Raw genomic sequence first — 24,859 nt, forward strand, 5'->3', positions numbered from 1 at the left:
TCTCTGCCTGCCTCTCTGCCTACTTGTGATCTCTGTCTGTCAAATAAATAAAATCTTTAAAAAAATGTTTAAAAATTATATTTAAGTAATTACATGGGGCAATATTTACCATATTGGATAGAACTGGATAGCACACAGTTCCAGTATATATTGTTAGGCAAAAAAAGGAAGGTACAGAACCGTGAACATATTATGTTTCCATTTATGTTTTTTGTGTGTTTTGTTTTGTTTGTTTATTTATTTATTTATATTTGACAGAGATCACAAGTAGGCAGAGAGGCAGGCAGAGAGAGAGGAAGGGAAGCAGACTCCCTGTGGGGCTTGATCCCAAGAACCTGGGACCATGACCAGAGCTGAAGGCAGAGGCTTTAACTCACTGAGCCACCAGGCGCCCTTCCATTTATGTTTATAAAAGGGTGAGAATACTGGCATATTGGCTTGTGTTTGCATGGATTTCATGGAGGAGAACTGAGACGGAGGACAAGATTTAGAAAAAGAACTTTCACTCTGTATTTTTACACACCTATTGAATTTTATGTTGTATGAAATACTCCCTATTCAAAAAGTTTTTAAAAAAAATTTTAACAATTCAAAAATATTTACCAATGCACCCTTTCAAATGGAATCAGCAATAGAGCAAAAGACTTCTATCCTTTCTCCTATTTGCTGGACTAGAGTTCCAAATAGGAGTTATTTTTCTGGTTTCTCAGCTCAGCCAACATTCATCATCTAAAAGATTAAACACCTTTTATCCATAACCACTGGGCTCCAAAGGGGTACACCCATGGCTGAACCCTCCCTTTCCTCTTCTTGCTTGGGGGAGCCTGCTCTGGACCTAACAATTACAACTTAAAGAATGAGAGCAAGAAGGAAAAGGGGGACAAGAGATTATTAAACTCCATAACTACCAATGTGGAACTATGTTTTTAGGCAGAAATAGCCTTTATTTTATGGCTTCCTTTTCTTCTCCCCTAACCCCACTAAGTGCCTATTTACCAACCTGCTTACCTGGTCATATCATTCTGTATAAGCATTCGGTATGCAGTTGGTGCTGAACAGAAGACTGTGATGGGAAACTTGGAAAGTTTCTACAATTTAGAAGTAAACTCTTAGTCTTACTACAACTTTAAAAATAAGTCCCTAAATGTTTATGGTAGGCACAGCACAACTTAAACATTGTTTCTTCCAATATAAATGCATTCACACCTTTCCTTTGTATATCTTTTCAGGATAATTGACTTTCCAGGTATGAAATATCTTAAATCATGTTGTCTACTCTGATTTCTGCAAGTAGCTTTATACATCAGTCCTGTCAGGGACACTGCTAAAGCATTCCTGAATAGTGACCCTTTGCACCCTGTGCCTAACTTGCAAGATGGAGGTTGGCTTGAAATGTGGCAAATAATGTGCAAATACACATGCCCTGGATCCATGGAGAAAAGACACTACTCCATGCTGACTTTGCCCAGCCTGTGTCTGAGGTATTCCACATCACATCTGAAGGAGTCAAATCCAGCCAGAACCTGGGAAAACAAAGAATAGTCCTGATATATATAAGGAAAACAAATTGAAAAGATCAACAAATGAATCATCACCTTTGTAGTTTTGACACGTCAAGCTGGAGTTCTGTGAAGGTACCTTCCATTTACAGATAATCCTAAACCAAAACTGCTATGAGTGTGTCCAGTCATTTTAGGGGATCCTCTTGTTCTGATGGTAAAGTAAATGGACATCATCTCATTGTGTTTTGTCTTCACACAGGTGTGGCTGTCACTGGCATGTCTGCAAAGGAAGAACTACATTGATTCTGCACATTGCACGTGGCATCATGAACAGTTACCACAGAAAAGAATTCAAGAAACCATCTACATGGACCTCTTCACCTCATGGATCAGGCCCCGGTGACTTAGGTTGAATTCCAAGGTAAAAGTCATCTCTTTCTCTATCTTCGTAGGTGCTTTCTGGAATTAAACTAAATTTTGTCATCAAAGCCCATTTATAATAGGCTTATAATTGGTTTCATAGCTTTTTACTATGTGATAAAGAAGAGCTAAAGCATTTTAACAAACTCAAGTGTTTTATCATACCATCAGCAGAATGAGGAATCTATGATCTTATAATCAAGACTATGTGAGAACGGCCCCTTCCCCTTCACTGTGGATGTTTTCAAGTGATTTTTTTTTAAGGAAGTGAGTATGTGATTAGAAGTCATGGGTGATGGTATAAGGCAAGATGGGAATTCCCACATTGTTCAAGAATCGGATGTAGATCTGATGGTTAACTGGGCTGCTAATAGTTCATACATTAGGGCACTGAGAGGAGGTAAGCTCTGTACATACAGTGCCTAAAAAGCATAGTATCTTATCTAGGAGTGTTGGGCTGAGAATGAAACATTAGAATTAGAAACATCCAGGTGCACCTGGGAGGCTCAGTGGATTAAAGCCTCTGCCTTTGGTTCAGGTCATGATCTCAGGGTCCTGGAATCAAGCCCTACATTGGGCTCTCTGCTCAGTGTGGAATCTGCTTCCCCCCCGTCTCTCTGCCTATTTGTGATCTCTGTCAAATAAATAAATAAAATCGTAATAAAAAAAAGAATTAGAAACATCCAGGGGTGCTTGGGTGGCTCAGTCGTTAAGCGTCTGCCCTCAGCTCAGGTCATGGTCCCAGGGTCCTGGGATTGGGCCCCGCATTGGGCTCCCTGCTTAGCAGGAATCCTGCTTCTCCTTCTCCCACTCCCCCTGCTTGTGTTCCTTCTCTCGCTGTGTTTCTGTCAAATAAATAAATAAAATATCTTTAAAAAAAAAAGGAAGAAACATCCAGGCTACAAGAATTATAGAAAAGTTGTTTTAAAAGCCTAATGAAGCTAGACTAAGTATTTAGTGTATGATTCCATAATTTCTTCCTTAAAAATAGTACCTATAGCTGTGTACCTCTCATTTCTATAGAAACCTAAGGTGGGGTTATCATACCAATTTCACTACTAGAGGCTGTAAATGTAGCAGTTAGGAGTGTGGCCTCAGGTGCCAGCCTCCCTGGGTTTGAAACTCAGCTCTGCTAAATCCTAGCATTTGGCCTTATTCACGTGTATTACTGTAGTACCCCTTCTTAAGTTATTGTGACATGTAAATGAGTTAATATATGTGAAATGCTTGGAACAGTTTTTGGCACATAACCAAAGCCATATAAATGTTACCCAAGTTGCAAGTATAACATTTTTAATTAGAACAGTACCTGGCTTTTGGTAAAAACTCAGTAAATGCTAGCTATTTTAGAGGAGGTAGGAATAAGTATGTAGTTGCAAACATACTCCCAATTCCTTGGGTAAAGGTGGGAAGCTCATTCTAGAGAGGGAACCTAAAGCTAAGATAGAACCAATACTGAGCGAGAGTGCTAAATGACCCCTGGAAGCATTCCACAGAAGGGACTGAACATCAGTGTAACTTAGTTTTATAATAGCATCCATTAACATTAAGTGTTCTTATTTATAACCTGAAGTGTTGGTATCTGCAAGGAAATGATATAGCCTACACATGAGAACTGATTATGATCAGTTTCTCTGGGTGACAATAACAGCTCTGTGTTGGTGCTATGAATGCACCTCCTGGATTCAGCTGCAGGAACGAAGGACTTACTCCCCTGGGAGTAAGTTCCCAGCTGCTGGGAACCCTACTCAGAGATAGCTTTGGCTGAAGAGAGCTGCCTTGCTCAAGGTCATCCCTTCCTTCTAGGGAAAGCACACACTCAGTTACTGATCAGTAATGGTATATAAAGGCCAGGACCTTTTGCTTTATCTTGGAACAGCTTTGAAGGACTATCCAAGCCCCAGAGGTTCCAGTGGATTAGCTGAAGGTTTTTCTGGGAGTGCGTGGCAGATAAATTTCTTCTTTTGCTCAGTCCCCGTCCTTGCCCTTCTTTCATAGATGTTGACCCCAAGACAAATCCTTAATAAACTTCTTACACAACTGATCTCTATCTCAGGGCCTGCTTCCTTCAAGATCCTAACATACAAAAACCACTCCAAGCTCCTGCCTGCCTCAGAGCTTTGCAGATTATTAGTGCAGGAGTAATCACCAGTTGTTCCCTTTGTCTCATTTTAATTTTCATTTTTCTGATCACTTGTGGGTTGAATACCTTTTCAATTATTGCATTTCTTTCTGGGGAAGCTGTTCTATAACAGCTATGGCTACTCACTTCATTATCTCCTTGAGGTTCCCCCACCAGTCTTTGGGTTTCTGAGACACAATTAGCTTGGAGTGCAGATTTTCACATTTAGATGCAACAGCATCTACTGCTGGGGCTAAAACTTCATTGATAAAAATGCACTTGGCTTTCAAAGATTGCAGTCTGTAGAGAATGTCTTTCTGGGTCAGCTGAGTGGTTCCTGGAATTAAAACTGTCCCTGAAGGAGCAGAAGAAAACAACATATAGAAGGAAGGATTTTCTTTATCATGTAAGTTACTGTACTATAGATTGCTCCTGTGTCCTCTCGGTGTCTCAGAATGAGTTTGCCATTCAGTTTACCAGTCTAGGTATCTATTTGCCTTCTTTTCATTATTCTGCTTTTGCTTTTTTTTTTTTTTTTTTAGATTTTATTTATTTATTTGACAGACAGAGATCACAAGTAGGCAGAGAGGCAGGCAGAGTGAGAGAGAAGAGGAAGCAGGCTCCCCGCTGAGCAGAGAGTCTGATGTGGGGCTCGATCCCAGAACCCTGAGACCATGACCTGAGCCGAAGGCAGAGGCTTTAACCCACTGAGCCACCCAGGCGCCCCTGCTTTTGCCTTTCAAAGCACCTCAACATCTGTATCCCTTTTGACTCGACATGAAAGCATGTTAAACGCTGGCTAATTTTCTTCCATCTGAAGACCATTCATAACATTCAGCTTAAAGACAGGGGTTTTTTTTTCTTTTTTTTTTTTTGAAGACAGTTTTGATTGAAGAGTTATATTATCCAATATTTATTGGCTAAATGCCAGATGCTAGTGTAAGTGCTTTGCACGTTTTAACTTATTTAATCCCTACAAAAAAAAAAAACATAAAATCTATGAATAATTTGCCAAAGATCACTGGAGTAGAAAGTGGCAGTGCAGGGATTGAACTCTGTAGCCTGACCCCACAGCTGTACATGTAACTACTTCAATCCAGCTCCTTTTAAAATGTACATAAATGTTTTATGATTTCTTTCCAAAGGGAGGGATTGAGGCATTCATCTTTTTGGTGCTTCTACTTCTCCCTGCTGTAAATTACACTGTAAGTGCAGTATAATTGTTAAGAGTCTGTCCTGCAGCCAAACAGTCTGACAGGTTGGCCTTGGAAAAGACACTTCATCTCCATGAGTCTCAGGTTCTACATCTGTATAATAGGGATTCTGATTAATTAAGATTAAGATTGATTAAGATTAATGAGGAGTAAATGAGTTAAAATGTGTAAAGAGTGCTGAATAAATTTTAGCTATTATATTCTCAAAGGAATATTGGAATTTCAAGAATGTATCTGTATCTGTATCTATAGTTATATGTATCCATATCTATATCTCGGGCTCTACCACTCTCAAGTGCAGACCCTAGAGAGAGGGGTGGAAGTTATGCACTGCACAGTGGTGTTTACTCTTCCCAGCATCACAGCAGAAATGGAAGATTGAAGAACATGTACCTGCTCATTCCTGGACTCTTGACACTGGCTTGTCTTTCCCTTTGGGGAAGGACAGTCCCCTCCAGTGGAGATCTTCAGGAAATAGACAACCAGGACCAAAACCCAAAGTTCTTCAGAATATCTTTCTTTTCTAATCAGGCAATGCAGCATTGTTTATGAGCCTTCAACTCCAAGGTCATTCCTTAGAGATGATCCATCTGGGGATAATTAATTAGCCTACCATGGCCTAACAGTTTTCTATAATTTAAAGGCACTCTGTAAGAACAAGCCCACTGCCAGCATTTCATGCCTAGCAGAAGTGCTTTATTTAAACACATCACCCTTAGATAATTAATTCCTGCTAATACATTATTCATATATCTTTAAAGAACCTATTAATAGTGATAAGTCTTACCTCTTAAAACTACTTCCTGTCCAAATTAGTCATTTAGGGAAACATTAAATAGTGTCTTGCCAGGGAACAAAATGTTACTTTAAATCTTAGTGGCGGGGGCACTTGGGTGGCTCAGTGGGTTAAAGCCTCTGCCTTTGGCTCAGGCCATGATCTCAGGGTCCTGGGATCGAGCCCCGCATCAGGCTCTCTGCTCAGTGGGGAGTCTGCTTCCCTTCCTCTCTCTCTGCCTGCCTCTCTGCCTACTTGTGATCTCTATCAGATGAATGAATAAAATCTTTTTAAAAAAATCTTAGTGGGGGGACATCGCTTCTTGGCCTTTTGGCTAAGATCAAGTGTAAATCTTGGGGAAGGCCTCTTATTACCATGTTGATATAGGGTGTACAAAATGATATTACCAATATGTACATTTGCATGAAGGGTCAAAAGATTCTGGTACTAGTAGTCCCTTCTCACCCTGTTAACAGATCTACATAAAAAGACAAAGTTTTCCCAGAAGTTTGTTTGGTGGATGGAAAAAGTAACTTTTGTGATTCAATTTGGCAACAGGATTTGAAAGCCTAGCCTATCCACCCATCCATCTAGATGGTAAGATAATGCTTATTTTCAGCATTGTTAGTATATTAGATTTACCATTTACTGTCTCCCTTTCATTCTCCCTTCCAAGAGAATCTGCCTTCCTTTCTGCAGCCCCAATAACTATGTTTGTATCAGATGCACCTGCCTCTGACCACATCTGACTGGCCCAACCCAAGCCATGCCAGTCAGATTCTGACTCAAGTATTTGATTTAAGAGACTGAGTAGATTGAGACATACAGAGTTAGGGGCTAAGGCATCTGTGTAGCAAACCAAGCCACATGTCAGGGAAAATGAAGGGGAGCAAAGAAATCATGTGTTATTAGAAAGACGTCAAAGGAACAGATGCTTAAGGGATACAGAGACAGGAGGCCTTATGGCTTCAAAGCAAAAGAAATGGAGAAAGAAGCCAGTTGCTCTGTCTGTACTTTTTGTCCCCTTTAGATCCTTTAGTAGATGTTCCATAATTTTCTTTCCTTATTGAACTAATATAAATGGATTTCTGGTCATGGCAGTCCAACATGTTGCCCCTTTACTAAGACAGTGAGCTTAAGCAGCATTCATGAAAGCTATCACTTTGTTTCAAGAAAAAAAAAAAAAAAACCTGTTAAAAGTGGGCTCTGCTACTCTAGTGTACAATTCACCGGTACATGTGATATGAGAACATGTAACTCTCAAATGCAAGTAATTATGATGAATTAAGAATGTTTACTCAATATGATTATTTATTGAAACAGTAGGGATATTAATTACTTCAACAAATATTTTACCGAGTGTTTACTATATGACAGTAATTGATGGTACAGACATGACTATCTTAGTCATTGGCTTTTAGGAACATACATAGTCCTAGGGGAATGACAAATTTATTCCAAATCGACACTCAGACACTACAGTACAGGTTGAAATAGAAACATATACATGTTTTCTAGGGGATGTTAAAAAAGAAAGCACCTGAATTGGGACACCAGTGTAGGGTTGCCTGAGAAGTGACATTAGAGTTGAGACCTGAAAATCTAATAGAAGTTGTCCAGGTGGTTAGGTGTGAGGGAAAGGCTTTCCAAGCACAGGAAATAGTATGCACAAAATCCAGGAAAAGAGAAAGATCATGAACCTTACAGGAAACCATTTGATATGGCTGGAGCAGAGAGTATGAAAACAATGAAGAGAGGAGATCAAACCTTTCATGACACACCTAAAGAAGTTCTGATTTTGCATAGTAGGCAATGGAGAATTATTAAATAACACCAAGGAGCATATTGACAGGATAAAATATGCATTCTAGAAAGAATGCTAGCTATGGAGGATGAATTGGATTGGAGTAAGGTGTGGGCACACACAAGATCAGAAACAGGGAGACTTTTGGGTAGATCCATTCAGGAGATGCCAAATGTGTGAACTAAAGCAATGGCAATGTGATTGGAGAAGAAGGAGGACTCTGGGGACATGTAGGAAGTCAGAGTTACAAGATGTAGGAAGTGATTTGGACGGAGGAGTAGCAGCTGCTTGCTTTGGGCACCAGATGAATGGCAATTAACCATGAGAGAAATAAAGGCATGAAACAAGAACTTTGAGTTTGTGGCTGCATTGAGTTTCAGATGACAGTGGGTCTATAGAAGGAAAACAGTGGTAGGTATGAGGGTATTCCATTGTTGATTGGCATTTGGTTAATAGACCTATTTCATTATGAAAAACCTAACTCATAGTTTAGGTCAAAAGATATGGTGTGTTTCCAACACATTTCTAAGTTTCCTGAGAAGAATACTATATTGTATACAGTTCCTCAAATAATTTATACAAATAAATGTCTCATGATTACTTAAAGTTTTGGTAGATCTCCCATCCAGTCTACTTTAAATGTAATCAGATTTCAAACACTACTAACCTGTTCTCAGACAGGGTACATTTGCAAGCCACCATTCGGGGATCTTGGGAAGAATCACAATTACTCTATCTCCTCTTTGCAGGGAAGAGGCTTCTGTAAGTTTATTGGCAAATTTCCTAGACAAAGATCCCAGTTCCTCAAAACTCCATCTCACTTCTTCTCCATTTCCATTTATCCACCAGAAGGCTGGATTGGAAGGTCTCTTTCCAGCCTGAGGAAAGGCAAACCAGATGATTTAAAGCTCCTGATGCAGCTTAATTCTATTTTAACTGACTCAGTGGAGTATTTTCTCAGAAGAAAATTCGTAGGTCTTTAGTTAAATCACATGGGGAAATTTGGAAATAACTCTGGGGTCTTCATTTCGAGCTGTCAGGAGCCAGGGTTTTTTTTTTTTTTTTTAAGATTTTATTGATTTATTTGACAGAGAGATAGATCAAAAGTAGGCAAAGGAGGGGTGGGGGGAAGCAGGCTCCCCACTGAGTGGATAGCCTGATGCAGGGCTTGATTCCAGGACTCAATCCCAGGACCCTGAGGCCATGACCTGAGCTGAAGGCAGAGGTTTAACCCACTGAGCCACATAGGCACCCCTGTCAGGAGCCATGTTATTTTTCATTTAGCCTGACTGTTTTTCTTTCCAAAAAGTTAGAATTCTTGCATCCTTTTATGTTCTCTCATTGCTATATCTATACCTCATTCCCTACCATTTCTGACCATTTCTGACCTTCATACCACTACTTTTTGGTATTTTTAAGAAGTTAACCTATAGGGGTGCCTGAGTGGCTCAGTGGATTAAAGCCTCTGCCTTCGGCTCAGGTCATGATCCCAGGGTCCTGGGATTGAGCCCCACATCGGGCTCTCTGCTCAGCAGGGAGCCTGCTTCCTCCCTCTCTCTCTGCCTGCCTCTCTGCCTACTTGTGATTTCTGTCTGTCAAATAAATAAATAAAATCTTAAAAAAAAGAAGTTAACCTATAATCATACATTTTTATAAACCAGGCTTTCTCAGCTATGAAACTATTAACATGTTGAGCCACATAATTTTTTGCTATGGGGGACTGTCCTGTGTATTAGAGGATACATAGCAGCATCCCTGGCCAAAATTCTTTCCAGACATTTGCCCTGGGGACAAAATCACTTCTATCTGAGAAACTGTAGTTGGACTGGCCCTTGTTCCTGACCTTTTCCACATTGGTCCATTTGTCCAGGACTTCTCTAGCAAAGTTGAAATACTCTGGAATCTCCAGTCTGAATTCCTGTTTCATAGATTCATAATCGGAAAAATTCTGAGGTGGAACCGTTCTATAATCTTTATGTAGTACTCTCACAGAACCAGGGATTGTGAGGCACTGAAAACACTTGGCACGAAGTAATATCTCCATAGGACAAGAGCTAGCATCAGTCTTGCTGGATGTGTTAGCACTCAAGATTTCCACAGAAACCGGTTCATCTAAAAGACAAGCTAATGAACATGCATTTGTCTCTGTCCTAAAGGTAGCCATACCACAAAGTAGCTAATTTACATTATTATTATTATTTATAATCATCATACAAGTGCCATTTTCTGTGCACTCAATGTTTTGAACACTGTACTCAGTGGTTTACTTACATATGAATTATAGTAAATTTTCAGAGTAACTCTGTGAAGTGGATATTATCATCTCTGTTTACAGATAGAAAAAATTACTAAGAGGCTGTCTTAGTGACCTCTGGCCACCAGAAGAAAATACTATAGACAGGCTGGTCAAAACAACATTTATTTCTCACAGTTTTGGAATCTGGGAAGTCCAAGATCAAGTGCTAGCCAATTCAGTTCCCCCGTATGGGCTCTGTTCCTGACTTGCAGATGACCACTTTCTCTTTATGTACTCACATGGTAGAGAGAGTGAGAGCTCTGGTTTTTCTTCTTCTTCTATTAGGATACTAAGCCCATCATTGGGGCCTCAACCTTATGACCTCATCTAAACCTAATTACCTCCCAACGACCCCACCTCCAAATACCATCACATTTTGGGGGTTAAGTTTTCAACATATGAATTTGGAGAGAGGCACAAACATTCAGTACACAACAAAGGCACTAGCTGGATTTGAACCTAGAGCTGTCTAGTCCCAGCCCATTTTCCTGACTATGTACTGCATGCTATTGTCTCCCATATGCATTTCGAAAGAAGTAAAGATCTGAGTCACCCAGTTACTCCCAGTGAAAGCAAAGATATCTAATATATTTCACCTGCATTTCAAAAGTTATAGAGACATGTTAAGGAGAAATTTCCACAGTGGATAATCCATAAGTGAAGAAATAGAGTAACCTAGTACCAATTAGACATGAAATAACTGTCAAAAATTGTTTAGTTTATAGGCTGTAGTTCCCATGCTCCCAATAGGAGCCCACACAACCTTCGAGTCCAGACTTGGAGCTGCGTTTACCAGAGATGTCATCATAGGTCTTTAACCTTTGGGACTTTTGTGGGGAAGGACCTTCCAGGCCACCTAGCCCTCCCTGTTTCTGTGGGAATTCATCTGATCATGATGTCATTTACCTGGCTGAGATCTCATAAACTAGGTTGTTAAAAACATGGTTCTAGAGATGATAGGGTTCTTCTTCATACTTTCTGTAATTTTCCAAATTTCCTACAATGAAATACTCTCACAATCATTAAATCATTTTTTTATAGAGGGAGGGGCAGAGGGAAGGGAGAGAGAGAATCTTAAGCAGGCCTCACTCATGGAGCCTAATGCAGGGCTGGATCTCACAACCCTAAGATCCTGACCTAAGCCGACACTTAACCGACTGAGACACCCAAGCACCCTATCATTAAGTCATTTTTAACTGCAGCTCTAGCTGTGCAGTATGTAAGGCAGCATGGCTATGTGGAAGAGTTTCTGTATTGATGCATTGCCAAATAATGGATATCATCCATAAGTTTAATCCTAAATGGGCCTAGTGTTTAGGCATCATGTTGCTGCACCCAATGCACTGGGAGATCTAGGTACTTCTTCTGACCCTCCCACATCTTTATGTGATGACCTGACAAGTCACTGAGCTTGAGTCCTCTGAGATCATTTGGTTTGAGCTCCTCATTTTTCGGAAAGAAAATGGAACCCCAGAGAGGGGTTCACTTCAATAGGTCATGTCAGAGTGAGAACTAGAACTCATATCTGTGGATTCCCATTTCAGTGTTCTCTTTACTGTAGTTCAATAGGATTCAGTAGAGCAGTGATTCTCAACTCTGGATGTGTATTTGAATCACCAGGAAAGCTTTTTTTTTTTTTTTTTAATACCAATGCCTGGGGTTTAGACCAATTAAATCAAAATCTCTAGGGGTGGGGCCAGGGCATCATATTTTTAAAAATTTCCTCAGAGGATGCTAATGTGCAATCAAGGTTGAGAATCACTGATCCAGAGGTGATCTGTGAGCCAGCAGATCAACATCACCTGGAAGCTAATGAGAAATGTACATTCTTGGGCACCTGGATGGCTCAGTCATTAAGCGTCTGCCTTTGGCTCAGGTCATGATCTCAGGGTCCCGGATAGAGCCCCACATCAGGCTCCTGCTCGGTGGGAAGTCTGCTTCTCCCTCTGCCCCTCCCCCTGCTTGTGCTCACTCTCTCTCTCAAATAAATAAATAACTTTTAAAATATTTATTTATTTGACAGAGAAAGACGCAGTGAGAGAGGGAACACAAGCGGAGGGAGTGGGAGAGAGAGAAGCAGGCTTCCCACTGAGCAGGGAACCTCTATCAGAGAGTTGTCACAAAGATTAAATGAGATAATGCATGCAAAGTGCTTATCATGGTGTCTTGCCTATTACTACCCACCCACTGGAGTAGGGATCAGAAAACGTTTTCTGTAAAAGTCCAGATAGTAAATATGGCTTTGTGCCCCATATGGTCTCTGTGGCAACAGTTTACCTCAACTCTGGTTGAGATAGCAGCCACTGACAGACAATACATGACTAAATGGGCATGGCTGTGTTCCAAACAAAACCCATTTATGGATATTAAAACTTGAACTTCATGCAATTTTCTTTTTTAAAAGATTTATTTATTTGAGAGAGAGAGAGAGAGAGCACAAGTGGGGGAGGGCCAGTAGGAGAGGGAGATAGAGACTCCCAAGCAGACTCCCTACTGAGGGTGGAGCCTAATGCAGGGCTTGATCGCATAACCCTGAGATCATGACCTGAGCCCAAACCAAGAGTTGGACGCTCAACCAACTTTGCCATCCAGGTGCCCCTCATGAAATTTTCATATGTCATGAATTAGTATTCCTCTTTTGACTTTTTTGAAATATTTGTAAATATAAAATAAAACTTGATGGCAAGTTATAGCCCACACATTTGGAAGTTATCTCCCATATTACGGAATTAGTGTCAGGACTCCTTCAACTGAAGGAAGAAGTTAAGTAGTTCTTAAAACTATGTTTTTAGTGTTGTGACTTTTTCTCTTTATTTTCAATTTTCTTGAGAAGGTCTTCAAATAGTTCAAATGTTAAATGTTCAAATGTTAAAAATTACAGTAAAAAATTGCGCCATTCCCCCCCCCCACCACCACCACCGTCCGCCCACCTGGGTTGCTCAGTCTATTAAGTGCCTGCCTCTTCATTTTGGCTCAAGTCATGATCTCAGGGTTGTGAGGTTCAGCCCATGTCTGGCTCCACACTGGGCATTGAGCTTGCTTAAGATTCTCTCTCTCCCTCTCCATCTGGCCCTCCACCCTCTCTTAAAAAAAAATATGCCCTCTCCCACCCCCATCTCACAGCTGTCCAGTTTCCTCCCAACCCACTCCCTCCAGGAACTATGATTAGTTCTATGTATCTCTTTAGGATTTCTTTCCATGTATTTCAGCAGATGACTATAGATCCTTATTTCTTTACCACTTTGACACAACAGGTAGCCTAGAATACTACACTGTTCTTGTAGTTTAAAATTTTTTTATAACAAATTCTTGAAGGTCCGTCCATGTCAGTACATGAGGATCTTTCTCATTTTGTTTTGTTTTCGTTTTTCTTTTATGTTTTGTTTTTTGAAAGAGCTGCATGGCATTCCAGTGAACAACTGTACTGTAATTTCATTTTTCTTAAGATTTTATTTATTTGACAGAGAGACAGATCACAAGTAGGCAGAGAGACAGGCAGAGAGAGAGAGAGAGAGAGAGAGAGGAGGAAGCAGGCTCCCCGCCGAGCAGAGAGCCCCATGCGGGACTCGATCCCAAGACCCTGAGATCATGGCCTGAGCCGAAGGCAGAGGCTTAACCCACTGAGCCACCCAGGTGCCCCTGGACCATAATTTCTTAAGCCAGTCCCCTACTGATGTCATTTGAATTGTTTCCATTATTGTGCAGTTAAGATGAAGTTTTGAAACTATTTCCTCCACTACATTTAGAATCCTTCAAATATACATTGAAAAGAAAATTGACCAGTCAGTTGGAGCTTAAAATGAGCCTAACCAGTCTGTTCTACCAAAAAGAAAATATCAGCATCGTCCTGATCAGAGATAATAAGATTGCCTTCTCCTCAACAAAAATTTTTTTTGTTAATCTGAGCACTTCACAACATCTATTTTCCAGCTTTCCAATATTCTTTGAAGGTAAAAGAGTTGAGATATGAGTCCAGGTGTTTGCACTGAGCCACAGAAAACACTTCTGAGAAAGAAAGTACCACTGCTGGTCAGTTGGGTGTGAAAGCATGTGTGGTCTCATCTGACATGCAAGCTCTACATCATATAAACATCATTGCAGAGGAGGGCTTAACCCACTGAGCCACCCAGGCATCCCTATGTTTACAGTTTTTGTGTGCACATACTCTTCGATAGACTTACACAACAGCTGAGAAATTCTGATAGAAACACTTGGGCTGCCTAAGACTTCCATGAGAACATTTTTGGTCTGTTGCTTTTGGTTGCTTTTTTGTTATCTTGGCTCAAAAGTGTGCATGCCAGACCAGCAAACCTTACATAGGAGACAGATAGGGTAGTACTCACTAAAGTGACGGATTCCAACAAAGCTGGAGGTGATGGAAGACCAGTTTCCTGGGAGAGCAGGACTGAAACTTGAACTCTTGCTTCTGTGTTAGTCCTGGCAGTAGCCAAAAGAAGAGGGAGAAGTAGTAGTCTGACAACTGGAAGACGCCAGACATACCCAGAGGGCCTTTCCTGGATTGATGGAGACATTCCAGAGGGAGGAGCCAGAGTGCTGGCCTAAGATTATGCTCAAAGTTTATGCAATCTCCTGCCACCCTCCAATTCATAGTTAATGATTTAAATACACTGCAAGCTTTTGCTGGTGGTGGGGGGACTGGGAAAGTAATTTATTCACAGGAAGGGAAGTGCCCATGGAGTTGCTGGAGGGTCTGGACTTGTGAAGGGGTAGAGCAGGTTTTATCTCAGAAGGAAGAAAGAACAAAGTATGGAAGAGGACATAGAAGAGTTTTGAAATAGAAAAGAAAGAAGTTAAGTGGCACATTTGAGTTGTTCTACACCTGAGAGAACCAGTTCCTGTGTTTACCTGTTGAACTGGTCAGGACTAAACATAAATGCTCTCAGGTTGCTCCTTTGCTCATAACCTGCAGTACTTCCCAGTTTACTCCAGGTAAAATCTCAAGTCCTTACCTTGACTACAAGGAACTGTGTGATCTGGCACAGGGTTCTCTCTGACCCATCACCTGCTCCTCCTCCCCTTACTCAGCTGGGGCCACCCTTGCTTTTTTGAACATACCACGCATGTTCCAGCCTTGGGATTTTTTCCACTGCCTGGAACACTCTTCCCTTAGATACCTCTTGGCTAAATCGCCATTTTATGAGGTATCCTATCAAAGAGGTCTTCCCTTACTACATTTTCTAAAATAGCACGCCTCAATTTTTCTCTTTAATCTGTTTTAACTTTTTACATCTCTTACCACCACCCTTAAGAGTAAGAAATTTGTTTTGTTTGCTGATGCATCATTGTTGTGATGCGTTACAACAGTTGTCTAGAACACTTACTGACAAATTTTAGGCATTCAATAAGTAATTGATAGGTAAATGAATAAATAAATAATTTTTTCAGTTACATGTGACAGAAACCCAATTTAGATTCACTTAAGCAAAATGAGGAATTTATTAGACTCTTTTAGGTTCAGTGAAGTTTTGGCTGTTGATTATTTGGGATTTTCTATGTAGATAATCATATAATCTGCAAACAGGGACAGTTTTACTTGTTTCATTTTTTTTTACCAATACAATTTTTTAAATTTAAATTCAATTAATTAACATATAGCATATTATTAGTTTCAGAGGTAAACCTCAGTGATTCATCAGTTGCATGTAACACCCTGTGCTCTTTGAATACCATAGCCCCTTAATGCCCATCACCCAGTTACCCCATTCCCCCACCCACCTCCTCCAGCAACCCTCAGTTTGTTTCCTATAGTTAAAAGTCTCTTATGGTGTTTCTCCCTCTCTGATTTTGCCCTATTTTCCCCTCCCTTCCCCTATGATCCTCTGTTTTGTTTCATAAATTTCATGTATGAGCAAAATCATATGGTATTTTTCTCTGATTGACTTGTTCTGCCCAACATAATACCCTCTGGTTCCATCCACGTCATTGCAAATGGTAAGATTCCTTTTTTTGATGGCTGAGTAATATTCATATATATATATTTACATATTTATATATGAAATCACATCTTCTTTATCCATTCTTCTGTCAATGGACATCTGGGCTCTTTCCATAGTTTAGCTATTGTGGACATTGTTGCTATAAACATTGGGGAGCAGGTGCCACTTCCGATCACTATGTTTGTATCCTTTGGGTCATAGGATATTGCTGGGTCATAGAGTAGCTCTACTTTTTACTTTTCGAGGAACCTACATACTGTTTTCCAGAGTTGCTGTACCAGTTTTCATTCCCACCAGCAGTATAAGAAGGTTTCCTTTTCTCCATATCCTCGCCAACATCTGTTGCTTCCTGACTTGTTAATTTTAGTAATTCTGACAGATGTGAGGTGGTATCTCATTATGGTTTTGATTTGTAGTTCCCTCATGCCAAGTGATGTTAGCATTTTTCATGTGTCTGTTGGCCATTTGTATGTCTTCTTTGGAGAAATGTCTGTTCACGTCTTTAGTCCATTTCTTGACTCTATTTTCTGTTTCTTCTTGGGTGTTGAGTTTGATAAGTTCTTTATAGATTTTGGATACTAGCCCTTTATCTGAAAAGATATTTGCAAATATATTCTCACATTCTGTTGTTTGGTCTTTTGGTTTTGTTGACTGTTCCCTTTCCTATGCAAAAGATTTTATCTTGATGAAGTCCCAATAGTTTACATTTGCTTTCCTTTTCCTTGCCTTTGAAGATGTGTCTAGCAAGAAGTTGCTGCAGCTGAGGTCGAAGAGGTTGCTGCCTCTGTTCTCCTCTAGAATTTGGATGGGTTCCTGTCTCACATTGAGGTCTTTCATCCATTTTGAGGGTTTTTTTGTGTATGGTGTAAGAAAATGGTCCAGTTTCATTTTTTTGCACGTGACTGTCTAATTTTCCCAACACCATTGTTGAAGAGACTGTCTTCCCATTGGATATTTTTTCCTGCTTTGTTGAAGAAGAGTTGGCCATAGAGTTGAGCGTCCATTTCTGGGTTCTGTATTCTAATCCACTGAACTATGTGTCTGTTTTTATGCCAGTACCAATCTGTCTTGATGATTACAGCTTTGCAGTACAGCTTAAAGTCAAGAATTGTGATGCCACTAGCTTTGGTTTTCTTTTTCACTATTCCTCTGGCTATTCAGCGCCTTTTCTGATTCCAGACATATTTTAGGATTATTTGTTCCAGCTCTGTGAAATATGTCAGTAGTATTTTGATAGGGATTTCTTTATTTGTGTGGATTGCTTTAGGTAGCATAGACATTTTAACAATATTTGTTCTTCTAATCCACGAGCATGGGATGTTTTTCCATTTCTTTGTGTCTTCCTCAATTTCTTTCATAAGTATTCTGTAGTTTTTAGAGTACAAATCCTTTACCTCCTTGGTTAGATCTTCTTGTTGGATGGACCCTTTAATTATGGTATACTGTCCTTCATTTCCTGGCTAGCAAACCTCCACACAGTGACTCAGGACCCTCATATTCATGGACTGCACTCTCTCTCAGGCCTCCTATAGGACCTGTGCTGGATCCTTTGAAATCAACCAACTGACAAACAGCAGAGCAAGAGCCAGAGCAAAGAGCTGAGAGAGACAGTTGTGGAGGATCTCATATGAATTTAGGCTAGAAATTGGCCTAGCTGTGGACCCAGGAGGAAGAGAAATACTTTGGTGAGCATCCACATCAAGAAAGCAACAGTTTATTTTAATATAAAAATAATACATGCATATGGATAAAAATAAAAGATACAGAGTAAGAGAATAAAGTAGTTACCAAATGTGTTGCAAAACAAGGGGTGTGTGGGTGTGTAGGGAAGTGGGTGGAATATATATGTAACTAGTTTTTCAAACAAGTTTTAAATCAAAACTTTTATTTTTCTTCCCAATTTCTCTTTTCCCCCTGCTGTATCCAATATCCCTATTCTATCCAATAGTGACTTCTTGCCATGATCCCACAATTAACAATCACTTTTAGTTATAAAAGTTTGTCCACTTAAAACTGTTAATCACAAACTAAATGTACATTGTGCCTGTTCTTTTCTGCCCAACATAGGCTTGCTCTGTGCTTCTGGGGACCAGCAGTGGGCAGGAGGACTGGCCACTCTTCTGCACCCCCCCACTCTACCACCTCGAAAAGAGACAAGTGGCATGTCTGTCTCCCAGACATCTTTCCCCTTCCCTCTTCTAAGCTCTACATACTCTATTGTTGGGGGTAAGGAGAAAAGACTAGGGCAGGAGGGTTTACCTCCTGTTGGGTCTACCTGTTCAAGCCCAGGTAACTTCAGGGAGTCTACTTGACCCACATCTTTAGAACACCCTGTGTTGGGCTGCAGGCTTTCCCTTTCTTGTCTCTGTACCTCGTCTCACTCTCTGTGCCCTGCCATGTGTCTCTATTTCTCTTTCTGGCTCATTTCCAGAAATGGCCAGGCAGAAGGGGACATGGTCCCAGGAAAGTGATGCCAGTGTCTTCTTCCAGGAATTTCTACCTTTATAAGGGATTTCCTTATTGTTCCTCTCGGCAAAGGGTGTGGAAGTACTCTCTGCTCTCCCATCCCCAGTCTTTGGATGTAGGCCCCAAAGCAGAGTGGTGTCAAAGTAGCAGGACAATTTGAGCCACCTTTTCACAAATCGTAGAGAGTTACCTAACTTAGTCTCTTCTGACAGTTCTCTTTAGAATGGAAAGGGCAGTGACTTAATGCCTCTTAATTCTTAACTTTGGGCTTTAGTTGAGAAATGTGAAGAAACACCTGAAGTCTTATGAAGTATCATTTTTATATACATGTAGGATTAAAACATATATGTTGTGTTTATATTATGTGTACACCCACATATGTATGTGTGTGTATGTATGTGTATGTATATATATTCCCTTTTAAAACATGAATCGGTTTATAGTACACAATCCTTACTTTTTTCCCCTTCATTTCCCAGTGTCTCTTGTACATCTTTCCATATTAACACATTTAGATAAAATAAGGCTTCTCTTGGGTACTGGAAATTAGTAAGGGGTGGTTGGAGACACTTCAAAGCTAACTGGCCAGTAAAAAAGCCTGGGTCTTCACTTCAACTCTTGTTTGATTATAAATTAACCTCCCCAAACCTCCCAATTAGCAGCAGCCACAACAAAAAAGGAGTAGCTGACATTTATTGAATATTTCTATATATGATTAGCATGTGTTATTTTATTCAATACTCACAATGACCTATAAGATATATATTATAGCTAGTCCCATTTTACAGATGAGGAATATGAGGTTAGAGCAGTCGACTTGCCCCAAGGTCAGAGATCTAGAAAGTGGTAGATCAGTATTTAAACACAAGACTGTCTGGCTCTCTTGGGGTGCCTGGATGGCTCAGTCAGTTAAGTGTCTGCCTTCAGCTTAGGCCATGATCCCAGAATCCTGGGATCAGAGCTCTGAGTCAGGCTCCCTGCTCAGCAGGGAGTCTGCTTCTTTCTCTTCCCTGTTCTCACTTGCTCTCTCTCTCAAGAAAAAAAAAAATCTGACTCGCAATGTATATTCTTAATCAGTTTGTCTCTCTGTTCATCTGTACATTGAATGCCATATTCTCATTGACTTTCCTCCAACTTTTAATTTAAATATAAATGATTCAACCTGACTACTCATCTGTGCTGAACAATCGTTTAACCCTCAGTCACCCTGGACTCTTAAAATGTACTGTACCTACTCTGAAATTTATATTTCTTGCATTAGTACTTTATCCAGTGCTCGTGTTATGCCTTGGTGGAGTGTGCAGTTCATAGATGATTTCAGTTCCAAATGGAGGTATTTCTTATTTGTTGAACTGTCTGAGACTCCACCATTAGGGATCCATTCTTAGGAGCACTGACTACAGTGGAAAGTAAGAGGAGCAGGAGGAGGATCTAGAAGTGGTCAATGAAGTAGAACTAAATAGTAACACAATTAAATTTAAACATAGATTGTTTAACCAAATCTCAGCAGTAGGAATGAAATACCCAAGAATCCTCAGAAAAAGTTTTAAGGAGAAAGACTCATGCATGTGTAGGGTATAAAACTGGAGAAGAAAATTGGAGGGAAAAAGATTTATTCACTTTTGCCCTCAAGAACCTATGTCCATAAAATGCCAAGTTTGCCTTAGAGAAGCATACCTGTCCAGCTAGACTCCAGCAGTGGTGGGATGAAGCACATCGAGGGTGGCTGGGGTCAGGAGTTCAGGACACCCAGCAAGGCTGAACCAAGATGTGGGTAGGAACAAAGAGCCAAACCAAACGTGGCTTCCCCATGGAAAGACCCAAGTTCAAATGGCTTCAGAGTCAGGCTGTAATCTGGGGCTCAGGCTGTTGGGCATGTTTCCTGTCCAACTGTGGGTGTGAGGAAAATGCATGTGTGGTGCAAGTGCTGTGGGCACAGAGCCAGTGAAAGGCATGGGGTGTCATTCAATCAAATGGGAGGCAGGAGCCAGTTGGCAGAGGTAAGGGCATGCAGGTATTATGTATTTATCCTATTTTACTTCACACTATATTATTTTTAAAATTTATTTCCTTTCTAGCCTCCTTCCTAGAAAGATTAAATTTCACTTTCAATAAGTGACACACTGAGATAAGAGATTAGGGAACAAATAATACACTCAGGGGATTAGGTTGGGGAATGGATACTAATACTAAAAATACTAGACCTCAGTGAGTCACAGCTCAGCCCCAAACCAGCTGGGTTTTTTTAAGATTTTATTTATTTATTTGACCGAAATCACAAGTAGGCAGAGAGGCAGGCAAAGAGAGAGGGAGGAAGCAGGCTCCCTGCTGAGCAGAGAACCCGATGTGGGGATCGATCCCAGGATCCTGAGATCATGACCTGAGCCAAAGGCAGAGGCTTTAACCCACTGATCCACCCAGGTGCTCCAAACCAGCTGTTTTTAAGTCCACATTGACTGAACTGTGACTATGAACTAAGCACTTATCATGCCTGATCTTGAGTTCTGTTCTTCCAGTAACCTAGAAAATGGGTATTTTATTATTACCTCCATTTATTATTTATTTATTATTTTATTATTATCTCCATTTAAAACATTTGGGGGGAGTGCGCCTGGTTTTGGGGGGTGCCGCTTGAGCATCTGATTCTTGGTTTGGGCTCAGGTCATGATCTCAGGCTCATGAGATTGAGCCCCATGTTGGGCTCCACAGTCAGCATGGAGTCTGCTGGAGATTCTTCCCTCTACCTCTCTCTCTCTCTCTAATAAAAATAAATCATTTTTCCTCTTCTTCTTCTTCTTTATTTTTTAAAAGATTTTATTTATTTATTTGACAGACAGAGATCACAAGTAGGCAGAGAGGCAGGCAGAGAGAGAGGAAGGGAAGCAGGCTCCCTGCTGAGCAGAGAGACCAATGTGGGGCTCGATCCCAGGACCCTGAGATCGTGACCTGAGCTGAAGGCAGAGGCTTTAACCACTGAGCCACCCAGGCACCCTCTTCTTCTTTTTTAATAGCGAATGAGGAAATTTGACTTGTAACTTGCTTGGAGTCCCACAGCCAGAACATGGCAGAACTGGGATTTGAACCTGGTTTGGCTTTAGAATTTGGGCTCTTGATCATATACATAATACCAACTCTGAAGGTGGCAGGTGTGGAGAAATCAAGTCAGCAGGTGGCCAGGGTTAAATTGTTAAGACATCTATCTCCTGAAAAATGCTGGGTATCAAGAGAATAAGGCAGGTAATGCTGGACGGATAGTGCAGTTAGAACATGAACAAAATCTATGAGTATATGCTGTCTGTGTTTGGGACCAGGATGGATTCTGTCCTCAACATACAAGTAGAAATTACATGGCAGTAACTTTTAAGCTTAGGAAGAGAAAGGGAAAGAGAATTTAGAATGTCTTAAACTATTCCTCCATTCCTTCCTTCAACTATTACAAGCCACATCACCGAGCCCTTGGTGCCTAATGATAGACACCAGACCACTCACCATGACTGGTAACCAAAGAAGGTGAAAGATCATACAAATAGAAACTTGACACAAATGTGTTTCCAGCATTGCCTGGGAAATTTCTTTCCTAATTCCTAGTTTCTGTTCTCCCTCCTCTGGTGGGATCTTAATGGGATCTGGATTTGGTATACTTCCCTTCTTAATAGCATGAGTCTTAACCTTTTTTCTTTATTGAACATTTTTTGGGGTTGAGTTCAAATGTTCAATAGCATGTTTTGAGTACTTACTGTGGACCAGGCACTATGCTAGGCACTGAAGTTGAATGGAAAAAAAAAATGAGTTTCAGGCAGCTCTATGCCTCTAAATACCACCAGCAATGCCAGCATAATGAAACTGTTCTTCAGAATCAACTGAGGACCTCCAGAAATCTATCTGTGCTCTGCAATCTCCATTCTGAAAAGTAAAGGCTGTGCTGATTATCTAGGTGGAAGCAAAAAAATAAGATGAAGACAAGATTTTTGGAAGTAGTGGAAGATTCGGGGATAGAACCAAAGATTAGTGACTATTATATCAGTGCCCCTTGTGCAATATCAGATTACCTCTTTTAGAATTTGTATGAACTCAAATCTGGTGGCAACTCTGTGTCTGAGAAGTAGCTGCAGGTATGGGGAGCATTTGCTGAAGCTGCAGAAGTTATGGATAAAAAGACCAGAGAAAGCAGTGTGAAACACAGAAGCCAAAATTCTTGGTTGTAAGTAATATTGAAACATATTCTGGCATACTTAGGCTGGAAACATATTCTGGCATACTTATTGGAAACTCTTGGGAAGCCGAGAGAATTATAGGGAAGGCTGAGGGTGCCAAGGATGGCTGGAGGAGCTAGGAAGCTGGAACTAAATCTATGTTCTAGAAAGTCTGGCACTGCCATCACCTCTGGAGTGGCTGCAAAGCTGCTGATACTGGATTTGGGATGCCACTGCCATTGGTGGGATGAATTATCAACAGGCACTGCCTCTTTCCACATTTGCTTTCAATTCTCAGTCCCAGACAGAAGTGTCCAGTTGATGAAGCTGAGGTGATGTGCTCACCTTACAGGGTGGGAAGAAGGGATACCTGACATTTCAAGTGTCCATGACACAAGGTGAGCCCTGCTTTCCACTCAGACTCATCCAATGATGGATTCCACCTCCTCCCCAAGGAAGGGGTTCATTTATTGAGCAAACAAAAACAACAAATGTCAACCATAATGGAGACAAAAAAATAAAGAGAAAGAAGTCCTAGGTGGTCCTTGTACGTGTTCTACCCCAGTCTTCCCCTGTTGGTGATAGAATCTCGTTATTTCTCTACCTTCACCCCCTAGAATAATAGTATTAAATAAAGACATATTGGAAAACACTTCCTCAAGGATTCCATTTCTTATGAAATCGCTTCCATATTTGGCCAGAAGGGGGCACCCTGAAAGGGAAATGAGTATTTTCCATTTGTCCTACTCTGCAGTGTGGAATAGGGCAGTTAACACTTAGCGCTAATCAGGAATTATTAATTATTAATATTAGTAATTTAAGGAAAGAACCTAAGGGAAGATAAAGTTATACAAAGAATATGTATATATATATACACATATATACATATATGTATATACACAACTATACACATACATATATATACATATTTACATATACATATAGTGAAGAGAAAAACCCCAGTTAATCATCAAGTTCAACACCAGGCTAATTATTTTTCCTCCTCTTAGTATTTTGTTGTTTCATACATAACAATTAAATCTCAGAATGTGAGATTGAAATACCTAGGTCAGTAAAATGCACAGTACTCCTGCCTTTGCTCACCAAAGCAATACACTGTCGAACGTGGGACACCAACACAAGGGATTTATAAAGTTCCAGTTGACTTTTAATTGCATGAAGTAAGGATCTGGATTCCTGACCTTAGGGTATGAGGAATATTATCATGTTAACTATGAAGGGATTGCTTACCTATCCAGACTAATGAGTATTCTTAAACATTTTGGGGGACAGAATGAAAAGAAAATAGCAAGATATATTTCATCTTTCCCTTACTATTAGCAAAACATCTTTTATATGTATATGGATTTCTAGACCATTATTTCATATCAGCATTACTTTGTCATGGGAGTCACAAGAATGTCAATCTGAGAGATATAGGACTTACAATAACTACGAGGTTCTCTATTTCTGACTTTCTACGACCATCCACTCCACATTTTGGGGTCACTGGATTAGCTAATTCTTCCTAGGGCAACAAAGGACAAACCCTTTTGGCTCTTCATGGTTTGTTCAGAAGTGAGGATGTGATTTCCTGTCCAAACCAAGTGCACTTGGACCAGTAACTCACCAAAATGATGCTTGCTATGACATCAGTGTCAATCAAAAGTGTGTGAAATTGATATGGACAGTATCTTGGGTATGAATATAAACACATTTTACAAGTTAAAGTGTCCCTTCAGTGACAATTTAATGCCAAGAAGTTTGTCTGTAGTTTATATTTCTCATTCCGATAGTCGGGTCTCTGACTTAGGAGTTCCTTATACTTGTATCCTTCCTTTGTGCCTCTGGGGGTCCTTCAACAGGAGTACTAAAGTCTATTGACTATGCACATTTCACCAGAACCAAAAAATAAGTAGGATGGTTTGGAAGCTCCAGTGACTTCTAAGAAGCATTGGCCTAGAAGGGCAAGATGTGTATGAAATGTGTCTTGCTCTGCCAAATTGAGTACTTAGGTCCTTAAGTAGTACATAGGTACTTAATAAATACTAACTGCATGAATCAGTGAATATGAATGGAAAACGAAACCGTTCTTTACAAGCACGATCTA

General features: G+C 40.4%; 1 protein-coding gene and 2 long non-coding RNA genes across 3 annotated transcripts in view; 2 read left to right on the top strand and 1 right to left on the bottom strand.

The window, feature by feature from the left end:
* Window positions 1-14,544, bottom strand: part of LOC125090829 (acyl-coenzyme A synthetase ACSM3, mitochondrial-like) — a 27,278-nt gene extending 12,734 nt beyond the window's left edge. Inside the window, 8 exon segments of the mRNA XM_047713936.1 lie at window positions 1,009-1,088; window positions 1,369-1,420; window positions 1,422-1,523; window positions 1,639-1,782; window positions 4,192-4,399; window positions 8,505-8,715; window positions 9,681-9,961; window positions 14,477-14,544. Coding sequence (XP_047569892.1) covers window positions 1,009-1,088; window positions 1,369-1,420; window positions 1,422-1,523; window positions 1,639-1,782; window positions 4,192-4,399; window positions 8,505-8,715; window positions 9,681-9,881 — 998 coding nt within the window. The 5' untranslated portion in view covers window positions 9,882-9,961; window positions 14,477-14,544.
* LOC125090840 (uncharacterized) overlaps window positions 1-24,859 on the top strand; it is a 32,235-nt gene that overhangs the window by 423 nt on the left and 6,953 nt on the right. The window lies entirely within an intron of this gene.
* LOC125090839 (uncharacterized) lies at window positions 1,451-23,404 on the top strand. The gene is made up of 3 exons (XR_007124493.1): window positions 1,451-1,634; window positions 1,762-1,923; window positions 23,048-23,404. It is a non-coding gene; the product is annotated as an uncharacterized LOC125090839 (long non-coding RNA).

This window comes from Lutra lutra, chromosome 18, assembly GCF_902655055.1.
Source record: "Lutra lutra chromosome 18, mLutLut1.2, whole genome shotgun sequence".
Lineage (NCBI taxonomy): Eukaryota > Metazoa > Chordata > Mammalia > Carnivora > Mustelidae > Lutra > Lutra lutra.